Source organism: Athene cunicularia, assembly GCF_003259725.1.
Source record: "Athene cunicularia isolate RWA chromosome 7 unlocalized genomic scaffold, athCun1 chr7_part1, whole genome shotgun sequence".
NCBI classification, from domain to species: domain Eukaryota; kingdom Metazoa; phylum Chordata; class Aves; order Strigiformes; family Strigidae; genus Athene; species Athene cunicularia.
In genome coordinates this window covers 32,350,408-32,368,577 of record NW_020799107.1, presented here as the reverse complement: position 1 = coordinate 32,368,577, position 18,170 = coordinate 32,350,408, and the positions used below count along the sequence as shown (strand labels likewise).

General features: G+C 35.2%; 1 protein-coding gene across 1 annotated transcript in view; it reads left to right on the top strand.

Annotated features, from left to right (window-relative positions):
- LRP1B (LDL receptor related protein 1B) overlaps positions 1 to 18,170 on the top strand; it is a 568,332-nt gene that overhangs the window by 518,487 nt on the left and 31,675 nt on the right. Inside the window, exons 80-83 of the mRNA XM_026852527.1 lie at positions 1,583 to 1,699; positions 3,530 to 3,703; positions 4,233 to 4,358; positions 12,708 to 12,872. Of these exons, the coding sequence (XP_026708328.1) occupies positions 1,583 to 1,699; positions 3,530 to 3,703; positions 4,233 to 4,358; positions 12,708 to 12,872 (582 nt within the window). The remainder of the gene's footprint in view (positions 1 to 1,582; positions 1,700 to 3,529; positions 3,704 to 4,232; positions 4,359 to 12,707; positions 12,873 to 18,170) is intronic.

Sequence of the window (18,170 nt, the reverse complement as noted above, 5' to 3'; positions counted from 1 at the left end):
AGGTGTTTATGGAGTCTTTTAATTTTTTGTCAGATATTTCACACAGAACCATGTCTTTTTAGAGGGAAGGCGAAGAAAGAGTCCAAGCCTTTCATATTTCTTCCCAAATGACACTACTACTATTGTTTAGATGAGGTTTAAGATTTTCCTAACAATCTTTGTTACACTGTCTTAAATTTATTACTAAATATTCCTTTACTATTTCAAGTAAAAGAGAGTGAGAGCATTCAGGCTTGACTTCACAGGATTTACATAAAAATGACTATTACAGAAGTGCTATATGTATAAAACAAAAATAAGTGCTTTTTTACATGTGTTATCTCTGATACTGTGAAAGATATGTTGAGAATGTTGCTTATTTATTATTTGATATTTAAATATTCTTATTAAAATGCAAATAATAATGTAAAGCTGGAGAGTAGGGACTGCTTCTACAGGGACCATGTATCACACAGAGTTGACACATTGTGATTATCTTTTACCAGAAATTATTCTCTTTATCTGTATGCCTGAATACCAGTGTTTCTTTTAAAGAGGTTTTTTTTTAATGGAGTTGCAAGTGTAAACATATTTCACTGGGCTGTGCGTCAGATTTCCTCCACTTCCTCTCATCTATCTGTAGCTGATTAATTTATGACCTTAAGAGGAGTGCTTTTGCTGTTATGTATAATTTCTTTTGATGTATTTTTTCTGACTTGCCTACTTACATAAATAAGAAGAAAAATACTTTTTCCCATTCTTATTAAAAATACACTACAACTTCAAAAGCTCAGAATTAAATTATTTTATGGTTCAAATATTTTTTCAGGCTGAAGCTTTTGACATGAACTAAAATGGCATATTAATCATTTAATCATCCTCTATGAAACATGGACTGCTTGATTTAACTATTTAGTTATTGCCTAGAGGCTGGGTAGTCACAATGTTATCTGTCTTTTATTCTCATTTGTGCACTCACTCACTCTTGTGCTTTCCTTTCATATATATATGAATACATACATTTAAATATGGCTGTTTAGGTCTCGCAGAACTAATTTAATTAAAATAATCTGATTTTTACCTCTGTAATACTGACTGCCTGTGAAGTATTGGTGATTAAAAAAAGGAACACACTTATATACTCGTGAAAAAAAAAAAGAATAGGTTAGGAAGATTATGAAACCTGAACGCCTTATTTTTAATGTGTTATCACACTGGTGCTACTGCTTAGAAATCTATTGACATAATAGATTTTTTTTGTTGGTAGAGCAAATTACAGGATTAGATTCTATATTTAATTCCCACCTGGTATATATCCCTAACTGCTGAGGATAATGGGTTTGAAAAGGTACTGACCTTGGAAAAGTAAGTTAAAGAAAGTAAAAAAAAAAAAAAACCCAACAAAACAAAACAAAGCACAGTTACCTCAAGGGGAAGTTTTATGTGGAAGGTTTATTCTTCTTGGTTTCCAGTCATCTTTTTTTCATTGTCACCAGATTTTGTGTTAACAAGACAATGAACAATATAAAAATGTACGGTTACATAAAAATATTAACTTTTTTTTAGGTTTTATATACCTATTTGAACTTTATTTTCTTTGTAGGTCTCGTAGTTGATCAGTTCAGCCAGCGTTTGTTCTGGGCTGATTTTGAATTATCTGTTATTGGCAGCGTTCTTTTTGATGGTTCCGGTTCAGTTGTGTCTGTGAGCACTAAACAAGGTACAGAGAGATTTTACATGATATGATATCTATTTTATTTTTTCTTGATGAAATTTCACTATTACGAGAAACTATGTAAGCAAAACGCAGTTATTATTAAGTAATATTCATTGCTTTTGTTAGATAATACATCGGATACTATCTAAACAAATACATATTTAAGTTAAGATCATTTTAAAATAATATGATAAACTTTAGGGGAAAAAGATTCAGTGGTTTGTGCAAATATCCAAGTTTGTTATCTAATCATTAGTTCAGGTATTATCACATCAGATTTTGATTAATATTTATGCATTGACTTACATAACAAAAGGAGCACCTTGACTAGTTAGAAATTAGAGCTCTCTGCATTACACAGGAATCATGTAGTTTATAGAACAGTTGACCTGAATTAGTTCTGGGAAAAATAATGGGTTTGACTTTCAGGTCAGCAAGTAATCACAGAATTCTGCTCACAGAATGTGAATGAGGAAAGTTCCTTTCATAAGAAATGAGGTTCTGGTTAAGCATACTTTGTTATTACAGAATTTACTCGTTGGCTTTTTAACAATTTGATAATATATGTAACAATTTCTGAAATTTGAGTAGAAAAGAGAGGAAACGCATTTAAAAAAAAAAATTTAATTTGTATTTTAAGAATAAACATGAGGTTATTCTTCAAGGAAAAAAAGGCAACAGTGCTACAGAATAGAAGGCATACAAGTTGATGACTTTCAAAATAATTTTATAGCATGGAAGGACTATACTACACTGTGCCAAAATTTGGGGTTTATAAAGGGGGAAGTGGAACGTAGAGGCTTTGTTGCTTCGATATGTAGCATTTAATACTGAAATCACTAAAGCAACGTCACCTTTTGCCTCCTGTTGACATTTGTAGTAACTATAGAAAAATTAGAGAGATAAGACCAAAGGAAAATTGGAACAGATCAGAAATTGCTTTGAAATGAGACTAAACACTTCAAGCCATTTAATTAATCAAGTATAAAATAATTAATTAGAATTCATAGATGTTTTTATTGAAATAAAATACTGAGTACCAAATACCGATAGAGCGAAAAAACAGTAGGAACAAATAAAGGCTGAAGATTTAATCTAAATAAATACAAGTGAAATATGAAACCATTTTTACAGTAAATGTGGATAATAGTAGGAACAAGGTATCACAAGGAATGATAGATTCTGTTTCTTTATGTCTTCAAATCAAGAAGAGAAGTGAAGAAGTTTTAGTCAGAAGTTATTGCCTTGTTACATGGGTAAATGTTTGAAATTCTACAGGCAGTTGTGTGTAGGAAATCTAAGTATGTGATCTAATCAGCACTTGTAGCTCTTATAAATAAGGAATTGGTAGATTCTTAACATTTTATTTTGCATTAATTTTCTATAATTATGAATTTTAAAAGTGTAGAATGAAGGCGAGTATTTCAAATACGTTAAGAAAAGCTGAAGAAATGTTTTGTCAGGTTAGTTTCTCTTACGTACAGCAAAATAATCTGTTTCTTCCTTGTCACATACTTCTAATTCAAGTGCTGTGCCTAAGTATGTTCTAATACTCTAGCTGTTACTGTAGGGTTTCCCTACTCTTCAATAATCCATCAGTTTCTGAGACTGAATTGTGTGGGAAGCTAATACAAAGCCTGTAGTATGGGAAGAGTTCTCTTTAAGAAGATTGCTTTTTCAGAGGCAATCTTTGTGGGTACGAAAAAAGCCATCTGAATAATAATGCCTTTAGGTGGTAATTGCAATAATACAATTGAAGCTATTATTAAAACAAAGTTGTTGATTATTTGAATATGAATATGTTTTTGTATTTGTTATTCATTTTTATTTAAGGTTTACTTCATCCACATAGAATTGACATTTTTGAGGATTACATCTATGGAGCAGGTCCTAAAAATGGTGCATTTAGAGTACACAAATTTGGCAGGAGCCTTGTAGAATATCTAAGTGTGGATGTTGATAAAGCAAAAAGTGCCTTGATTTTTCACCGCTACAAACAAATGGACTGTGAGTAAGCATAATTACTGTAAACTCAATATTGAGCAAGTTCACCTCAGGGAAAAAAAAAAAAGTAACCAAGTTGTATGAATGTAAAACAGAGCCTGATTGTACAAACTGAAAATAGATTCAGCCATATTGCTTTATATAAGTTTGATTTAGATTTTTTGATGCATTTTCTCTCATTTGAAAGGACATTGGAAAAATGCTTGCTTTGTGTACCTGCACTGTAAATGAGGTAGAAAAAAAATTAGAAGAGAGCTGAATACAAATATCTCTAGCCACGACAAGATGAGGTGGTTTACTGTGTATTACCAATACATTTTTTGTTACTGGAATAAATTCTATTCTGGTGTGAGTCTTGCACTGCCATTTGAGTGAGTGTGTTCATTGACTTCAGGCTGTTGATGACCTGGAAAGAGGAAGTGTATCAGAATTTTTATGTCTGATTGATTATTTTTTCCTACTTCTAGAACAAAGTGTAATTCTATTAAAAATTAAAATCAATATTTTTAATATTTTTTTTCTTTTTAAACAGTACCTAATCCATGCTTGGACCTGACATGCGAATTCATTTGTTTACTCAACCCTTCTGGTGCAACATGCGCTTGTCCAGAAGGAAAATCATTGGTGAATGGAACATGCATTGATCAGAGCCTCTTAGGTAGGTATTGAAAACTGCATGAGAACCAGAATATAAACAACTGGTCATTTTTTGTCATTGCAAAAGACTAGGGTGTCTGCGAGTCAAGAGTTTTGTGATGTTGTTCAATATACGTATTACTTATCTGAAATGGAAATGAAGTATGAAGAAGCAGAATCCCTCATTCAACAAAAAGCTGTTTATATTCATCAAAATGAAAAATGAGCTTTCGGCTGTACTGATACAAGATGATATTTTAAAGTGAATGTGTGTGTATATATATATATATACACATATATATATATATTTATATATATATATATACATATCGACCAAAAGAAGTTTGAAAAGCTCTGGAACAGTTTGGATTCCAAATTAAACATTAGCCATTCAGGAGAAAAAATAACTTCTAAGACCATCAAGAAATACTTCTGCTTAGACTGCAGCAATAGTGAAAAGGCAATAAGAGCAACATAGCAAATAATGACTTTGAAGTAGGAAGCAACAAAAAGAAAGAACCAACTGAAATATTTTTATCTAAAATTGTATCCTTCGGTAACATCTACAATTGCTATTAAGACACAGGAAATCAGACTTCATGGTAAAAGGCCTATTACGTTTCTTGCTATATTTTATGGGGAAAAAAAAATTTTCCATAGAAGAAGATTATTAAGTACTCTACAACTACTCCCACTCTAATTGAGGCCAAACCTAAGGTGGTCAGACTGCTGGCATGAATTCTTAGCCAGCTTGAATTTTAAGAGGTTCTAGAAATCATAGAATAGGATTTCCTACATGTATGAGAAGTCAGAATGTATTAGGATGTTTTCCTAATGTTTAATTCCAGGCTCAGAAATGTAAGTGATACATATTTAGGTGAGATCCTCAGTACTTAAAATGCTTAATTTAGCAATAAAATTAATTTACCTGAAATCTCATCATTCTGTGGAGAAAATCTCACCTATTTATACTTCCTAGTCATTAAATATTGAATTAACAAAACTGGTTTTTAGTGGTTTATGACGTAGTATTAATCAAGCTGTTCTGTCTAGCAGCATTATATAACAAATCCCTTCATTTTTTTGCTTATGTAGGAGTACATTGTATGCAATACATTTACAGTCCAACTTTCATACGTACTACACCATGCTCTAACAAAAATACAGTAAATGAAAGCTTTATTACAGTACACCCTTGGCTGAATATCTATCAATGTGTATTTATATAACAGTTATAAAACTATAAAGTAGATTACAGCTGTTTTATAGCAATTTCCACTGTTAGGGGAGAGGTGATGTCATTGAAGTAGGTGTCATAGAAAACATCAGTATAGTGTCCAAGGTTTCGAACTCTTGAGACAGATCAGTGTAAACACCCTTTGTCATCAGAGAGCATCCACCTTCCCTGCCCCTCCAAGTGTCAGCTCTTTGGTCGTCTAAGATGGCCACTTGTCAAGGTTTTCTGCTGATACAGTACCCCCTAAAAATGATTTCAAATGACCCATACTTCCTACTTAGGTGTTGAAGAAAGGACAAATAAAAGAATATTGTTTTTCACTGGTGATTGGTAGTAGTTTGACCATGTAATTTCAGTAATGCTAGTTTTACTAGTGGGGCAAAGGATTATGCCATAGTAGAGTTTTCAGGAAAGTATGTTTTTATTAGATAAAGATCTGAAGAGGCTTTTAAATTATTTCACTGTTGGTTGTAAATTTTTATGGATAGATAGAAAATGCCTAGAGAAGCATTTTTAATATATTGATAATTTTCAGTATCTTCCCACAACTTCAATATCTGTTATGCCTTTTTAAAGGGCTGCTGAATAAGTGTTTCTTCATTTTCTGATTAGTTATATTTCAAGTAATGCCTAGGATATGCTTTTTTGTACATTTTTTTCTTGTATGTTATTTTTGTAATAGTAAACTGAAGGTTTCGTAGCCTCACAGGTTATAAATTGTGAATTGAAACAAGCCTCAGTAGCATAGCACACTAAAAGGTGTATGTTTTTGCACTGTTTTGATTTTGTTTAAAAAGTATGAAGTGAATGTTAAGTGTTTGTCTCATGCTGACTCTCCACTTAGGCTTCCAAGGTTCAGCAGAGATTCCTGGAAAGGCCAGAGTTGTCCTCAAGATCAGCATCTTGAATTAATCCAGGTTTATATTTAATGGCTGGTTAACACCCACTTGCTGTTAATAGATCACTAATAGCCTACAAACAAAAGACAGGTTCTAAACCAGGTCCTTTTCCTTTAGGAAATTATACAGTATGGAATAAAAAACAAAACAAAACCAAACAATAGAAGCTGTAGTCTTCCTTTTCTGAATAAGAGCTAGAAAATGTATATGAAATATTCCAAACCACACACATTCCTCTTGTTTAAATCTACCATTATTTTGTCTTCTTTGTCTGAGAGCACTTTGGGCATAGTTACGGATGTCAGAAACCCAGAACAGCAATTCCTGCCTTACATGGCTGTCAAAACCTGTGTATTATAGAAGAGTGACCTGACATTAATCCGAAGGGAGGTTATATAGTCGTATTTTTCGTTGGCCTGCAATAAAATCCTGATTCAAAGTCAACTGAAATATTCCTGTTGGGTTTGGTGGTCTTCTCGTTTGTCCCTAAAAGAATGAAATCCAGAAGATTTTCATTAGAGACATGAGTATCTGTTAAACACTTTTCAACTGATGTATTCCTTTGTTTTTGTTACTGGTTTGATCACAATGCAATAGTTGTACAGTAGATAGGTTACAATGATTCATGTATATTATATTCTATGTGTTCAAAAATACATTATCGCTAATTTACAGATCTGAACTTTTTAAGTCTCTTAATGGACGTTATTCATGTAGCAATGTGAGTGAGGTGTACTGGTGGTTTTGTACTTGCACAGTAACTATTTCAAGTAATGTAAGAAGTCTTTCAGTTTCATGAATTAGTAGTAATTGTGAAGATCAAGAACTAGTTAAACTGTACTTTTTGAGTGATATATAATTCAACTTATAATAGTAAGCAGTAGTATATTGAACATTCATAATACATTTTAGTGCCTTTAAGTATTTTGGGTCTTTTAAAATGTAGTAAGGAAGCTAGAAGTAGATTTCTGTGACTTGGGAGAGTCAAAATGGGGTACCTACCTCCAGTTCACATCTGTCTTGAACAGTGACCCCAGGGGAGTCTGTTTGAAGATTCTGTTTTGACAGTGCGTATGTCTCTATCTTTGTGAAAAATGCCTTCCAACAAATAATGATTATTTTCAACATTATTACGCCATTCTTCATTTTGGAAGTTCTTGGCATGACTATTATAAAGATGCCTTGCACACTTTGTACAATTTCTCATTAGTCAGTCTACCTTAAGGTTGGTGGCTGATAGGTAATCTCATTCTTGCTCTGTGTCTAGTGACTGTATCCCAAAAACTGGCTCGGATTCTTGTTCATTGGATCATTGGGGCTTTTTTTAAACAAAATTAAATTGAGCTAAGTCTTGAAATTAAGCATAATATTCCTACTGGCTTGATCCATTCAGTTGATTTTTCTTCGTAAGTTCTACGTGAGGAATTCTAAATATTGAATCCTCAGTGGCTTTCTGTAAGACTGAATCCAGATTGCTTCAGACAGCTGTTCCACCAGCATCTCACACAACTGATGAGAAACAGCTTTTGGGTTCGATTTGGCTTTTTCAAGATGGAATTATTACAACATATGTGTGTTGTATCATTCAGAATGTTTTTGTAACAAAATGAAAGCGAGTTCCTCTGTGCTCGTAGATAAGCCTCCATCTCATTTCTCCCTAGATGATTATGATTGACAGAGCACAGTTCTTTTGTGGTTTATTTATTGACTATAGCAGGCCTGACTTTTTCGGTTTAGAAGCTACCATTTAGTTTTCAAATGGGTAGAGTCACTTTCCTAAAGAAGACCACTGGATTTGCATCCATTAGGTTTATTATATCTAATTGTCTGTACTACAATGAAGCTAAAAATGTACCAGGAGGATGAAAATACAGAGACTTGCACTGGAGGAAGACACTGTGTACCACAGCTGAATGAGCAAGAGTAATGAACGCTTCCAGGAGTTTCGTTTTCTGGAAGTGCACGTTTATCACTCTCATTTTAAGAAGGGAGTATTTGTGCTCTCTTGGCTGGATGAAAAGCCTGAGAAAAATTACAGAGACTCAGATCTGACGTTGCTTCTGAATAGAGATGAAACATTTAATTTATCATCGTGTTTCCTTCAGCACATTTCTGTGGGGACTTGCCCATTGCACACAGACCAAGTGCTTTGGCTGGGGATGTAGAGTTTAATCCCTATATACCTTCTTTTTCACCCACAAATTCTGCCTCAGGGAGCTGTACTAGCAAAAGCCATGGCAGTTCGATCCATGCTGTCTTGGGTTTTTTCCCACTTTCAGTCTTTTTAGGCATCAGATAGGAGTCCACAGAAATCTGCTTCTGGTTGGAAAAAAGTCTTTTGTTTACAGCAATATCTTCTGTATTTACAAAGGGATTACTGTTGGGACTCGTATTTCCCAGAACAGAAGAAAATAGGTTACATTGCAGCAGGTGTCAGGTTTTTTTCTCACTGTGCATCCTTTTCTTAGCCCTTCTTTTCCATTTCAAATTGTAAAGCAAACAGATAAAAAAAAAAAAAAAAAAAAAAAAAAAAAAAAAAAAAAAAAAAAAAAAAAAAAAAAAAAGGCATCTGTTTTACAGCATTCAGACAAAATCTGGGGATTGCAACTTGTTCTGATAAATTTCAGCATATGGAAAGCTGGCAGATAGCAAGACCCTCATCTGGAGGAACAGGAAGGTTTATACAACCTTACCATGACATTAGAACTATAGAGTAGGTGCCTTCAGCTCAGTGAAGGGTGAGCTATATCCTTGTGTGAAGGATAGGCAAGAACAAATACCTTTCTGCCCCATGAGATGAGTATTTTCCACTGTGAGGAGAGAAACTGTTCTTGTCCCAGAGGATATAGTTCATGAACCTTGTGCTCTACAGTGTTATCTCCCCATTTAACTGCCTACTCCAGATATTTCAAAGGGAAAAAATAGCAAAAAGTAATATGCGTTTTTTCTCAAGGAAGAAAGGGTTGTTATAGAAATGTCAATAAATGTATGTGTGTGACTGGGTGAGAGGGATGGAATATCAAAAAATTGAACGAGTGATAGTAAAAATTCCAGTAGAGTTCACAAAGCTTTTTTTTGTTCCTTTATCAGTGTTTCTTCTGTGTAAGATTTTCCTTTTTCTTTCTGTTAAAAGGAAGAGTCAAAGACAGAGCAAATAAGCCATAAATCCATTAATGCCTGTGTCAGTCATATCAGGAAGAAGAGGGCAGCAGAAGACTAAATAACCAGGCTAGGAGAGAATATATAAAATTACATTGACCTGTAACCCGTTCCTTTCTTTCATGTTAGGGAGATCCTATAGCTAAACTAGAAGTAGGATAACAAGTGAAATTATTTACTTCTGTCATTTCAGAAGTGAAAAGAGCAGCTGAGATATCTTTTGAGTCTTGAGTTTCAGCAAGATCAGAGCAGTATTGAATTGACTCCAGATAAAAACTTTTCTATTTTTTTTAAAAACAAAACCCAAAACTTTTTTCCAACACTAGGTGCTTACTAGAGCTGTTCCCAGCTCTTCTTTCAGAGGTTTTTATTCAGTAATTCAAATTAAGAGTATTCAGCTTTTTATAACAATTCTTCTGTGTTTCTCTCCTGTATTCTTTTTCTTCCTGTCTTCTCATATGGGACCATTCTACTCCTGTCTCCCACACAGAGGCATCTTATCCCCTTTTGTACTCAGTTGAGCAAGAGTAATTTGATTCTTGTATTTACCTTCAGACAACAAAGCAGCAGCATTAAAACCCCTATATTGTTAAAAAGTCTAACATAGTATTTTAAAACTGACTTATCTGTTATCTTTCACTCTTATTTCTTAGCTTATTTAAAGTTCAAGATTGCTGTAGTAACTTTTGTCTGTTTCAGACTAGATTTGTATGGCAACTCTTTGATTTTAAATGTTTTCTAGAGAACAAAATCAGTAGCAAATTTTAATGATCTATAATGATACAGAATATTATGAACTTTTATGGTTTTTTTTCAGGAACCTTCTCCATTGACTATTGCATAACGTTATATATTGCATTTTAAAAGTATGAGACATGAGTGTCCAAATCTTTGAAAGCCAGCTGCATTAGAAAATCATTACTGTGGGCAATTTTTGGCTCAGTATATTTTCCTGAAAACACGAAAGCATGTATTTTTTAGCGCAGTTAGGGTAACCTTCAAGTTTGTATTTCATGTTTTATAGATCTAAATATTCCTTTTGAATCCTCTATTTTTCACTTGAGTTCATAGTCTGTCTTAATCCTGCATTTTTTTCTCAAATTTTATGCCTTAATTCTGCAGAATTGCTCTGAAAGAGAAATGCAACATGTTTTTAATGTGTTACCAGAAAGATTCTTAAAAATGTACTTCAGTGTTATTTATTCCATTTTTACCAAGTTCTGCTCTATAAACACATGACTAATGATAAGTAAAACAGATAAGATAAGCAAAACAAAAATAGACTTTCTCTCCAATAAGATATGCTACATTATCCATTTAAACAACTTCTATAATGAGTAACTGAAGAATGGTTCATGGAACATCAAAGGATTTAATGAACCACTCAAATAAATAAAACACAGAGGCATCCTCAGACTCCCAAATACAAAGGAGCTTTGTTACAGCAGATGTATATATCCGGAGTGGATACAAAAAAATTAAGCATATATGGTGTTTCATGTTTTTATTGTAAAACACCTGCAATAATGATGTGCCAGTCAGTCCCACGCAATAATTTGTTGTTTAGTTCATGCTTAATTTGAGAGAGGTTCAATTGCCTGAAAGATGATCTGTTACCAGAAGTTTTGTTTAAATAGGTTTGATCCCAGGTTACATGTCTGTACCATCTCAGCACTGGCTGTGAGCGGAGGCAACCAGACCCTGCCAAGGAGGAGCATACGCAGGCAGGAGAGAGAGACTTGGGTGCATCCAAAATTGGCTGCTACAGAAGTACAGTTATATTACTGGACTCTCAGAAACCGTGCTGAAGAGAACTATTCAGCTCGAGTATATCCGACATTCCTAAATTCTGCACTTACAACACAATGTGTTTCTTTAAACGTCAAAAAAAGTACGTTTAGAGGTGTGCCTGTGTGAGTCAATGTTAGACCTCAACAAATATAAGACAAATGGGAACCTTGACTCTTTTTCATTAGTTGTTTAACTAAACCAGATTAATTCAGCAAAACATCTGCAGCTGGTGGATATATTACTGAAGACTTTTCAGTGTTTGTGGTGTCCCTTTTGTTAAAAACCATGTAGGCTCAAATGCTGGATTAGTTAGGAAGCAGTCTGGCTTCACGGGATTTATTTTGCTGTGTGAGAAAGGAAAGGTCTTATTGCTGAAAGCATGTTTTGGGCTGAAAAGGTGCTTGTCTATTTCTTTTAGGATTACAGTTATTTGGATGTTTGAGCATTGCACACGTGCTAGTCTATAATTAATTTCTTGTTGGTGTCATTGAATGATTTTATATCTTGTTCACTGGAATGAATAGAGATTTCTTTTTCAAAGTATATCCTAGACAGGCACAACTCTAATTGCAAAAAGGCTTTATGGAAAGATGGAATCCAGCCCAATCGAAATTTGTTTCATCATGTACCTCGTTGCTAAGACAGTGCCACTACTGCCATGAGCACTCAATGAATGCAGAGCAGCAGGCAGTGTCTCTTCTTAGTGTTTTTACAGACTGAGCAGACAAGAAAATAAATCACCAAACAGGGTTTAGAAGCAACAAGATAGTATGCAGATACCTTTTTTTATGGAGGAGGTTTTAAAGTCTGAATAATTTAATTTTAAATATTTTGGATAGGGTTTAGTTAAGAAGGGTGTTTAGTTAATAGAGTGAAAGAGAGATCCAGGAAATCAAATAGGGAAAAGCTGAGGTCACCAGAAAATGACTGAGAAGTTTCACGAGATCCCCCAGGTGAAAGCAACATTAATTTTTAATTTCTTAAACTAACTAGGAATGATAATTTCAGACAGGAATTCATCCTGTCATTACTAACTTACACAGTCCCCACCACTCCACAGCTCTCGACAGCCTTTCCAGTGCTTATGGTGGTCTAAGTGCATATTCTTCCGAGCACTGTGGAAACAGAAGTGGTAATTTACTGTCTCCATTTTGAAAAGTGGTATTTCCCTCACCCCACCCCCTGAAAGAGACCCGTAGCTCTATTTAAGATGCAACATTCTGTTTTGCCAATTACATGAAATGGGATTGTTGAAAAGAACTCTGCGTGTGTGCTCTTGCTGCAGATGATACCTGTAAATTAACTTGTGAAAATGGAGGGAAGTGCATTATAAACGAGAAGGGGGATCCCCGATGTCACTGCTGGCCAAGTTACTCCGGTGAGAGGTGTGAAACTAATCATTGCTACAATTACTGCCAGAATGGAGGAACCTGCGGAGCCTCTCTCCTCGGTAAATATTTCTGAGCAGCTGTATCTTACAGTTATACCTCTCTTAATTCAAATGTTTGAATTTGTTCCTTGTTTCTGATATTATTTTCCTCTTTGTAATGTATTTTACTGTATTTTACTTTTATCTGTAATGTATTTTACTTTTATCTGTACTTAAATGATGTGCAAACTAGCAGTATATACACCATGCATATGCTTTATAATCAATAGTACTTTTCATTCACATATATCGGTGGTTTAGCAGAATTAAGCTTCATCCCAGAAAAGGAAGCGTATAAGTAAGTATTCAGTATAAAGATGCACATGTTGACGTGGAGAAATGGAATTGTAAAGCCTTAAATCCGGACAAACTACATGTGGAACAACCCCACACATCTCGCTCTCTCTTTATATCAATTCTCTAAATTTTTACATCTATGCACAGATATTTCCTTAAATCGGAGTTCTGTGACCTCAATCTTTTACCTTTGGCTTACTGGAATTCATGAAATAGGCGTTTTAGTCATCTAATTCTCAGGGAGATTTGGTTAATCAGAACTCAGATCCTTTATTTTCATGAAGGAGTTTGAAATTACATCTCTTATCATCAGGGAGATTATCCTAACTGTCAAAAAATGGGTATTTGACAGGTGATCTTTCTCCCTAACAGGTAAGCTGTTGTAGCTTGTATAGTGCAATTAGTGTTAGGGCTAGAGAGGGAAAGTGTGGTAAGTACGCTAAAATTTAGTAATTCAGTGAGAAAGGAAAAGTTGAATTCTATTTTCTGCTCTAAGGAATACTTAAATATTTGATTCAAAGTAGTACAGCTGGAGAAGAGTTTGCTGTCTAGTCTCTTCTTCCCAGAAGCCTATCAGCTGCTGGAGATGGTGTGGATCGTTTTCTCCTGCAGGAAGTGACCAACACCCCGATCTCTGAAAGAAAAGTACTGACTTTGGAACAAAAACTTGGAGTTTGTGACAGTTTAGCACAGAGAGAGCACTTTGTAATGCGGAATTAGGTATCTTAGTCTCTGTGACAGAGGGGGCTTAGAACTCAGTGTTTTCCTCAGCACTCCTCACTAATTAACTTCAGCATATATAGTTTAGTAATTTAGCTTCACTTACTATGCTGGTTTCTCTGGAGCCTCTTCGTCTTTACTGAGATGTGGCAAAAATCCAAGTGAATGCAAATCTAGCAATCTGTTGTGTGCCAGACAGGGGATTTTTCTGGTCTGAGTACTTGGGTGTTAATAATGTTGTTCATAGTTAGCATCACTAATAATGACTAAATATTAGAAAATGAGAATTACTTGTACTTGAAGTTGATTAATTATACTTGAAACTGCTTCTAACAGCCGGTGAAACTACTGACAAATGATAAGCAGAGCCTTTTATCAATGTAGTGAGATCAATACACGTTTAGTGAGGACATGCAAGTGGATGAAAGTAAGTCACGGGTGATTTAAATGACATGTAGAACTTCCTTGTCATCTGAAGAGAGTATGTTTGCTCCCACATCTTTATGTGTTCTGCATTTAATTGATACTTTTGTGGGGTTAGAAGATTTCTCAAAATTAATAACTCAGCTCCTAGAACTCAGCTTGGTTCTGAATCCTGCAGAGACCCCAGGGGCTTATTTAATCCTTTACTTTTGGCAGTAGTCATAGGGCTCACTCACCTCATGTTTTCTTTACCAGGCAACTAACACTTGCTGTGCTCACACAGCTATTCTATCACCTGGATATTTTTTTTCCCCCACTGCTAAATACAGCTTCTGAAGTCTCAGCCTGGCTGAAATAATAAGTGCAGTAGGTTTGGTCAGTAGGTTTACCATTGAGTAAAGGAGAGATATGAGCAGATTCTACATATACTTCTGCTAAATTGTTAAGCATGACCCCAGCTGCTACAGAGGGCCTGGATGTGCAGGCATTAGCCTTATTTCTGCTTGATCTCAAACAGGATAATGTGTCTTCACCAAAAATGCATCAGGAGAGCCAGCATGGATGTCACCACAGTCCACATTTCATTATTCAATTGCATGATTTTTTGCGAATCCAAACCTTTAACTGCAACTAAAGTTTAGTGTACCACGCGTGGCCAAAGTGTGCCAAGCCTTTATGAGCCGACGCCAACACAGAGCTGCTTCTGATGACTCTTACTGGGCATACCTGCTGACAGAAACATTCTTCTGCTGTGCTGTGTCCACTTTCTCAGTTTCATCAAATTTTTAATAATCGTATTTCAAGTTAACCAGATTTCCTATCTGCCATTTCGAATTCATGAGTGTAGCCATGCCTTGAAGCCCATGCCATAACTTTCATGTGCTGGAGATCTGGAAAAAAGACTCCATATCCTCCTAAATCAAAGTGACTCCATCCAGCATTCCAGATAAAATTTTCAAATTGATCCGCATCTCATCTTCCTTGCATGCCTAGCCCCTGCACCCTGTAAATATTCTATTAAGAAGAAATCTCTATTTCTTATCAGACTGTATTTCTTATCTATATCAGACCATAAATTGTGTGTTACTGAAACAAACTAGCATGTCAGTGAGATGTCCCCTTATCCTAGTTTAATCTAATTCATGATATACTAAGACCACTATGTTTCTTACAGAGGGAAGCTCAACTGGATTTCCCAAAAGCATTGAAAACTGTAATTAAGTCAACCAAGCTTAATTTCTCAACTGTTTTTGCAACAACTGTTTCCTCTTTCCAGTCAGATACCACTGTGCAAAGCGTGTCGTTCAGCCCTTGCATTCAGGGGGTGCACGTGTAGCTGCAGGGGCTGCATGTGCCATCCCTGGTTTGGATGGAGGGTGTGAAATCCAGACCAGAGCAGCGTTCACTCATGTCCTTGTTGTCTCAGCCTTCAAGGCAGAGATGATCTGCTTTGTCAGGTTCATATGAGAGTCATTAGTGTATATGTTACTTTATTCTTACACGTTGCCACGTGTAGGAATAAAAAAAAGGTTCCTTCTTACCAGGAATTCCTTAATGGTTGTAGAACTTAAGCATTATATTGTGTTTAGATTTAGAATATTACATACTACCAGGTTGACCAGTCTGCTTACAATAGGTACAGTGCACACTTTTTTTCTGGTAGAGAATTCCCTCACATTTTTGGAAGGTATAAAATTCCGATTTTAAAATAAAGTCAGCTGAATGTAATTTTTATTTGATCTACTCTGCTGTTGCTATATGTGCATAACACCTCCTGTACTACCATGCTCACAACCAGTTCCTCAAAAAGCAGCAGTTATACTTTTGATCCGTTATACAATTGCTTCATCAAACTGTGCTGCTATACTGATGCAATCAAGTTTCACATATTTTCCCATTTTTCTCTTATTAAAAATTCATTTATTTTTTTCAAAACTATGGAGCTTTTTTCCTCTGGAACTTGCAGAAGCCGTATATGTCTGCGTGCCAATCCAAATCCTATCCTCAAAATGTAAATGACCTGTGATAATTTTAGCTTGCTTGACTCTGTCTTTCTTAGAAGCCCTGATTGCCCTTACCAATTCTTGTATCTTAACCAACTCAAACAGCTTTGATGCAGACAGTCTAACGAGTGCCTTTCACACGTGCCCTTTGGAAAGCCTCAGGACTCCCAGTGAATTCAGCCTCACAGGGAGATGAGCTTCTGCAGGGTCCCTGCTGCTGGGAGGCTTCCCTGGCAGTGAGGGAATTTCCACACTGTTGGCTTCTGGCTCAAAAACCAAGGAAGAGATATCCTGAAAACAAACCTTTCATTGTATTCTGATATAAATAAAATGACACCACAAGTTAAATACTCTTCTAGTGAATGTGTGTGTTCTGGCAAACGTGTAAATCCTGTTCTCTTTCAGCACCTAATATAAAATAGTAATGTGATAACTAATTAAGTAAATTGCAGAGTATTACTCATTTTTTTTAAAAACATGATTGTGCTAAATCTTTGCTGGATGTGTTAAATTGTAGAACCTCATTATCTGCACACAAATGATAATTTGTTAAACAAATCCCACTGGCAATTCAGGGATTATTCGCTGTCGGTTTACTTACTGCTAAGCCTTTTGGCAAATTCCTATGTGAACATTATATAGCTAGAGATTGGGGCAGCTTTAATTAAAATTTATAAGTTTATGACAGTTGTATTGAACTACAATAATTGAACAAAGAAAATGTCATCAGCTAATTAAAAGTACACATCTGAGACATGTAATTAAAAGTTTGGGTATAATAATGAACACTTTCCAGTAAGCCAAATTAATGGGAATTTGGAAAAAAAATTTAAATGTTACCATGAAATGCACTTCCTTTTTCCTTACAGTTTTAAGTAAGAATGTTGGGGCGGTAATTTAGTAAATGTCTTGAACACATGAACTAGATATAACTAGTTCGTAAAATTAGATAAATCCATATTCAAAGTGCGAAGGGTATGTCTAACCATGTAGAATTGTGATGTTTATATTGAAATGAATGAAGAATTATTATCTTTCCACTAAATGAAAATTGATGAAATATTCTCCAAAAAAAATAATTATGTATAAAGTAGATATCATTTTATATTCTGTTTGTTGAGCAAAAGAAGCTGATTTTGGGACACGATGGTGCGTACTGACAACACTGTCAGTGAAGAACCTTTTTACTTTGCTAGTGTCCTATCAAAGTCTCAAGGGGGGATGCTAAATCACCTCGTCGCCAGGACAGGGCCTGTGGGAAGGCACGAGGGCTGGTATTTAGCCAGAGCCTGAGGCTGTCTGGTCTGGCACACGGCTGATCTAAGGCTCCCAAAAGATCCGCCACAGCCAGCCTTGATAAGAGCAGCCTCTGAGACTACGAGATTTAGAGATTGTTCTTTTCTCCCTTTCTGTCACAGCGTGGAGAGAATGTATATCTGTTGGGATTGATCCCAAACAGCTCACCTGCTAATTATGTACAGTGATACAGCTTCTCTCCGCTGCTATTGGTTCAGTAAAGCTAATTATGGTTCATCAGTCACACAGAAATGAATTAATGTGATTCCCACGGACTGCTGATAACTACTCCAGAAGACATGATATTACTTACAGTAGGCTGGTGTAGTGACACATTGTTTGCTTTGGTAGTGACAGCAAGTGAAACATGCAAATCAAATGTGTGTATAACAAATTAAAACACACACGTTGCTGGTATTGAATTTACCATTGGAAGACATAAATAATTGATGTCTTGGTGCAGGCATTCATCTGGATGATCTCGTGTTTCAAAACTTGCAGAAAGCTTACAAAAATAGTGCTATTTTCCTTTTTTTTTTTTTTTTTTTTTTTAAAAAAAAAAAAAAAAAAAAAAAAAAAA